General features: G+C 37.8%; 2 protein-coding genes across 2 annotated transcripts; one reads left to right on the top strand and one right to left on the bottom strand.

Moving 5' to 3' along the window:
- On the top strand, positions 1-1,334 carry LOC18015163 (protein CURVATURE THYLAKOID 1A, chloroplastic). Its single transcript, XM_006396232.2, has 5 exons — positions 1-310; positions 624-730; positions 795-902; positions 997-1,068; positions 1,147-1,334. Exons 1-5 carry the CDS (start codon positions 154-156, stop codon positions 1,210-1,212), a joined length of 510 nt encoding a protein of 169 aa, XP_006396295.1. The 5' UTR covers positions 1-153; the 3' UTR covers positions 1,213-1,334.
- Positions 1,335-1,563: 229 nt separating this feature from the next.
- Positions 1,564-3,689, bottom strand: LOC18015029 (BTB/POZ domain-containing protein At4g01160). Its single transcript, XM_024154134.1, has 6 exons — positions 3,524-3,689; positions 3,238-3,363; positions 3,058-3,161; positions 2,853-2,916; positions 2,486-2,765; positions 1,564-2,380 (listed from the first exon to the last, which is right to left on the bottom strand). Exons 1-6 carry the CDS (start codon positions 3,687-3,689, stop codon positions 1,564-1,566), a joined length of 1,557 nt encoding a protein of 518 aa, XP_024009902.1.
- Positions 3,690-7,023: the final 3,334 nt, after the last annotated feature.

Here is a 7,023-nt window from a genome sequence, read left to right as displayed (position 1 = left end):
AGCACGAGGAACGTCCACGTGTCGTAGACGGAATCTCGTTTAGTAAAAAGCGCAGCAGAAAAAAAGTCGAGAGTGGAGAGAAATCAGAGAAGAAGAAGACGAGAAGTAGTAGGCAGAAGAAGAAGACGACTAAGAAATTATCGGTTTGCTTCGATGGCGATGACAGTAGCAGCTTCGTCCTCTGTGGCGGTGATGATTACACGAGTACCCGCCGTCTCCGCCCGCTGCTCCGCCGTTCCTTACCTTCCTCCGCTTCCTCCTCGCTCTTTTGGCCGATCCTCTCTCACTGTTCCGCTGAAGCTTGTTGCAGGTGACCGGTTTATTTTCCCGTATCTCTCTTTCCGGGTTTGATAAAATCTAGAAATGCCTGAGTAAACTTGCGTAATTGCCTGAGAAAATTAGATTATTGCGGCCCGGAATTGAAATTCAGCGATGCGACGGTTCGGTATAGTGGTTAAAATTCAAAATTTAGTTCGATAGACCCGGTTTAGTATATCCGGTGTGGATGGTGTAAGCTACTCAAAGAGTGTGTTGATTTTCAAAACCGAAATTAGGTAGGGGAGTTTAATACTTTGATTTCGTGAATCTAAACCGAAACATTGGAATCTCCGGTTCAATCGCAGGGAATGGTTTGCAGAAGGTTGAATTGATGAAGACGAGAGCTTCTTCATCAGAAGAGACCTCAACGTCCATTGACACTAACGAACTCATCACAGACTTGAAGGAAAAGGTAAGAAAAAATAACCCGAGTGGCTTGGCTCTGTGTTATGTATTGACTTTCGTTTTTGATGCAGTGGGATGGTCTTGAGAACAAGTCGACAGTTCTTATTTATGGAGGAGGAGCCATTGTTGCTGTTTGGTTATCTTCCATTGTTGTTGGTGCCATAAACTCTGTTCCTCTGGTAACATTCTCTATAAACTCCGTTTAGATATCAGAGAAAGTGGAATGGGTTTGACTCAGAATGATGTATGTTTGTTTGTTTGTTTTGAGTGTAGCTTCCGAAAGTTATGGAACTTGTCGGTCTCGGGTACACAGGATGGTTCGTCTACAGATACCTTCTCTTCAAGGTAACAAAACTGCGACAAACTCTTTATATAAATTATCTGCCATGAATCAAAAAAATCTGATGATCAATCTTCTTTCAGTCAAGCAGAAAGGAATTGGCTGAGGACATTGATTCCTTGAAGAAGAAGATCGCAGGGACCGAATAGATTCATTGCAAAAACAAAACAAAAACCAGTTTACTTTATGAGGTTTTCCTGTAAGATGATTATTATACAATTTCTCTGTTTCAACAATATATCTTCTGCTGTCTGAAACTATTTATCTTAGATTCATGGGCATTGAAACAAATTAGTTTCAGGACATATACATACCTCAAAATTGACTCCAATTCTAAGGACTAAGGTGATCAAAACTTGCATTGAAAACCACTATGTATATACATCATATATGCAAGTGTCATGGTTGCTTCAGACACACACAACCTAAGTATTTGAATGCCGTTAAACCAATAGTTGTAACTTAAGAAAAAAGGAAAAAAGGCTGTGCAGGTAACAAAGTCAAGAGCTGTTACGAATGGAGAGCTCGGCTCGGAGATGAAGAACGTCATTGATGAAGTAGGGAGAATCTTCAGCAATGAAACTATCCCATGGTGTCGCAAACATGTCCCTGAAACCAATAGCTTTGCCTCCGGTGAACGTATACTTTCCTCTGCATTTTACGGCAAAGTCCTCTGTTGGCTTCGACCTCGCTGAAAACTCGTAGTCCACAGTCAGACTCATCGACCCATGCATCCAAATATACAATCCAAAACGGTGAGACAGATTCAGCTGGTCCATGTTGCAATCAGCTGAGAGATGGAACTCTTGTCCTCCTAGTGGAAACCGTTGAGAAAGAATCCGACTTGATGGATAAAGATCCGCACATTCGTTTTGTTTCAAGTCTAAGAAGACGATGCATTGACGGCGAGGAACCTCGAACTCCACAACTTTGATGGGTCTGAATCTGTAGGCTCGTTCAAAAAACCATCGCTTATATGGAGATGGTTGTGCAGTGGCAAACTGGCGTCGAAGGGTCACTGATTCTGCTTTGAAGTAGAGAGCGTCAAGGACTAGTTTCGATGCGAAAGAAGGTTTGAAGTCGTCTGAGGTCAAGATTTGCTTGAGTCTGCGACATGTCATTTGAGGGAATCGGATGAAGGGAGCGAGATGAGAAGCGAGGATAGCTTGGCGTTCTTCTAGAACAGAGTAATTTGATTTTGCCCATCTCAAGACAAGTTCGTATAAATTGTCTTCAGACGAAACCATTAGACTAGAACTCGCCAGTATGGTCATCATAGCTACTAACGGTAAAGCCATCCACTCCTCCGGGGAAATCCTATCAAAATTGTGAGAATATGCATTTAGATAAACAAAAAAAAAAACAGAAAAGGAATGTTCTGAAAGTTTTGAGGACAAAAAAGGCATATATATATATATATACTTGGATATGTCCTTGTAGTGCGAGATGAGGAATTGCACTGCGGCATGTGTCAAAGGCTTTACGAAATCATTCCTGCGCACATTCTGAGGAAGATGAAGAAGAAGCAATGCAGAGTCTATTGTCATAGGCATATTTAGCAACAAACGGCTGCAATACTTCATACACGAATCAACCCCAAACTTGTCAGCGATAATGAGAACATCGAGCAAAGCAGGGACCTCCGTGACTGATAATGAGTTTCTATACATGAAATTCAGTAGCTCCATTAGAGAAGCTTCCTCTGCAAAACAAATATGGAAATTTCAAATTGCTATATTTCACCAGAGAGATACAACAAGTAGTATTCAAATTTAGACAAGTACAATACCAGAAGCATCTATTTTCAAGGTCAGAAGTTTTTGCTCCGACTCAACCATTCCATTACTGAATAGCTGCGAGAAAAAAACAGAGGAATTTTTTCTCTCAACTATAGTACAAAAGAGGTATTATAGATTCCATCTCTTACGTCTAACAATTGTTGTACACACATCAAATTTATATCTCAAATTTACGTCTAATATAGTTAGTGATACCTTGTAGAAAAAGGGGCTACTGGCTGCCAATATCGGAGAGCTTATATGTAATTCTATAACTCTCAGAACTGAAGGATTATGCTGATCAATCTCATCTTCACCACCTGAAACCAATGAATCAATCAGATTTTTCGAAAGAAGTGAATCACAGAGCAAGGAATGTTCATACTGATATATAACCTGATTCTGATTCTTGGTTAGTTGCTACCATTGCTTCTTCATGATTGCTGCTTGTATTCTCACCATTCCTTTCACATGACTTCTTGTTCAAGTCAGGCTCCACTTGACATGTAGCAAGATCCAACTCTGAAAAATCATATATCTTAATTCGTTTATACAAAAAACCATGAAGAAGTTTTCGGAAAATTAACAAGATCCCAATACTTTTCTCAGTTCATTACAGGCAGAACAAAAATAAAAGAAAGAAAGATGAATTATTGGGATGAAGAAGATATAATGAACAAACCATGAGTCTGATTCTTGGAATCTTCTCTCCTGCGTTTGCGATCTCGAACCCTATCGACGATACTCGAACAACTATCCTCGCCGCCACGAGTGATCTCGATCCGAAGAATGCGATCGGAGAATTGAACGTTGTTGAAGGCGAACCCAAAATGGGCGTCGGATTCCATACCAAACCCTAATTAATTAATCTATTTGGGTGAATTGATTCGAAGGTTTCGAATTTCGAAAATCCGATTCAAGAGCTGGAGAGCGAATCTGTGGAAGAGATTTATCGAAAGAGAGGGTTTGCAAATTTAAATGTAAACCGCATTGGCTATAACGGAACCATTCAACGTTTCCTTTGTGGCGCGCCCACCTCACGCGCTCTATATGTATATATATATACACACCCACGTAATCTCATAATAATATAGTCAATAAATATATTTTTGGAAGAGATTATTTGTTTAAAAAACTTTTGATTTAATTCATTAATTCTAAATCGTATACATAAGTACATCTATAATACATCAATATGAACAAAACCAAATACGAACAAAATCATATACGCACCCAAAATTACATAACCAAATATATACCAAAAATATTATTTTTTAAAACATTTTTTTGATTCATTCATTAATTTCAAATCGTATACAAGAATAGGCTATAAATACATCCATAATATATCAATAATGAACAAAACCAAATACGAACGAAATTAAATACGCATCCACAATTACATAACTAAATATATACCCAATTTTTTTTTTTTTTTTTAAATTGATTCATTCATTAATTCCAACTTGTATATAAGAGTAAGCTGTAGGTACATCCATAATACATCAATATTGAACAAAACTAAATATGAACAAAATCAAATATACACCCACAATTACATAGCCAAATACACACCCAAAAAAGATATATATTTGTTTTAACTTTTAATTCATTCATTAATTCCAAATCGTATACAAGGATAGATTGTGCGTACATCCATAAATTATTAATCATGAACAAACCAAATATGAACAAAATCAAACATACACCCACAATTACATAACCAAATCTTAAGAAAAATGATAAAGAAGTAAATTTCCACCAAATATATTTTTGGAAGAGATTATTAAAGTTTGAGTTTGTTTAGAGAAAATTTGAGAAAGAACCAAATTGTTTATAGCATGTACATAGGGGATGAGCAATTAGAATCCTTTTTTTTGGATTAGTAATTAATAATGATAGAATCCTTTTTTTTTAACTTAATTGGAGAAATCTTAAAATCTTTTTACCTTTTCTTATTTATTTGTATCGAAACTCTAATCAATTCGAATTAGCTCCTATAGTCATATGTTCCGTTCATATTAATTACAGACTTAAAAGTTTTATATAATAAAATATACATACAAATATTAATTAACGACTGTCAAAAAAGTATTCATCAATGGAAAATGAAAGAACTGTTGGAGTAAGCTTAAAGAAGAAAGCTTGAAGTGCAAGTTTCTAGAATCTTCTTTGTGTTTTACTAAAAGGAATAGGATTAGGAAAAAGGAAATTAGGAGTTATCTAATTCCATTAGGTTTAGGAGTTGCTAAATCTATATAAGGAGATATCTAAGTTGTGGTATAACTTATGAGTTTGAGAGCTTGAGTTTTGAGTTATTTTCTTAAGCTAATAAAGAGAGTTATTCTTTTATCTTGAGTTCTTAATTTCTTTAAATTCTATATTTGGTATCAGAGCAGTTTGAAACAGCATCAGACGAGGACAATGTCTGGTACTTGGATAATGGCGCTAGCAATCATATGACTGGAAATCGCAAATTCTTTACAAAGCTTGATGAGAATATCATGGGGAAGGTGCGTTTCGGAGATGATTCTCGCATTGATATTAAAGGAAAAGGTGCGATCCTTTAAGGAATCGATCTAAACACAATTCTAATACGAAGATCATTCGATATCACACGATGGGAGATATCGTACCTGTTACACGACCTAAGGAAGCAAGCAGCTCCTCTATTCAATGCCCGATGTTGAATTCCACAAATTATACGGTCTGGTGCATCAGAATGAGAAGCCTGCTCAAGGTCCACAAAGCCTGGGATATTGTGGAAACAGAATCAACCGATGTCGAGAAGAATGACATCGCTACTGCCCTGATTTTTCAGTCCATACCCGAAACCCTAGTTCTTCAAATGGAGAACTAAATACTGCAAAGAAAGTATGGGAGGCCATAAAAACGAGACATATGGGAGCAGACAGAGTAAAGGAGGCGAGACTCCAAACCCTTATGTCCGAATTTGACCGAATGAAGATGAAGGAAACAGACACCATTGATGACTTTGTTGGCAAACTATCTGAGTTAGCATCAAAATCAGCTGCTTTGGGAGAGACTCTCGAAGAATCAAAACTTGTTAAAAAATTCCTTAAAATTCTACCTCGAAGCAGATATATTCACATTGTTGCTGCTCTTGAACAAGTTCTAGATCTCAAGACAACAACATTCGAGGATATGGTGGGAAGAATTAAAGCCTACGAAGAGAGAATCTGTGATGAAGAAGATCACAAAGAAGACCAAAGCAAATTAATGTATGCCAATACGGAATCGCAAGAAAGTAATGGCACCAGTAGAGGAAGAGGTCGCGGTGGTCAATTTTCTGGCAGAGGAAGAGGATGTGGACGTTATGGAAATTACAATCAAGGTGGAGGATATCGCCAAGAAAGAGACATGAGTAACATCACCTGCTACAGATGTGACAAACAAGGACATTATGCATCGGCATGTCCTGATCGTCTTCTCAAGCTGCAAGAAACACAGGAAACCGTAGAAGATGATACTGAAACAGCTAATAAGTTGTTGATGCACGAGGTGGTGTATCTCAACGAACAGAATGTAAAACCAGAGTAGTTTGAAACAGCATCAGACGAGGACAATGTCTGGTACTTGGATAATGGCGCTAGCAATCATATGACTGGAAATCGCAAATTCTTTACAAAGCTTGATGAGAATATCATGGGGAAGGTGCGTTTCGGAGATGATTCTCGCATTGATATTAAAGGAAAAGGTGCGATCCTTTTTGTGAGCAAAGACGGAGAACATAAGGTTTTAGCTGATGTTTATTACATCCCTGATCTGAAGAGTAATATCATCAGCCTCGGACAAGCTACAGAAGCTGGGTGCGACATAAGGATGAAGAAAGATCAGTTAAACATGTACGACCAAGAAAGGAAACTGATTGTAAGAGCAACAAGGTCGAAAAATCGACTATACAAAGTTTCTATGGAAGTACACAACTTGAAGTGTCTACAGCTCATGACGTTAAGTGAATCAGCTAAATGGCATGCCAGACTTGGGCACCTTGGCTTCGAGAACATGAAGACAATGGTGAAAAATCGAATTGTTACAGGGATACCAAGGATCAGTATTGAGAAGAATACATGTTCCTCATGCTTACTCGGAAAACAGAGCAGGAGAAGTTTTCCCCAAGCAACAACATATCGAGCTACTCATGTACTTGAGCTGATACAT

The sequence above is a fragment of the Eutrema salsugineum genome, unplaced genomic scaffold, assembly GCF_000478725.1.
Source record: "Eutrema salsugineum unplaced genomic scaffold, Eutsalg1_0 scaffold_3, whole genome shotgun sequence".
NCBI classification, from domain to species: Eukaryota; Viridiplantae; Streptophyta; class Magnoliopsida; order Brassicales; family Brassicaceae; genus Eutrema; species Eutrema salsugineum.
The sequence above is the reverse complement of the archived record's forward strand: the minus strand, read 5'-3'. Positions and strand labels throughout refer to the sequence as shown.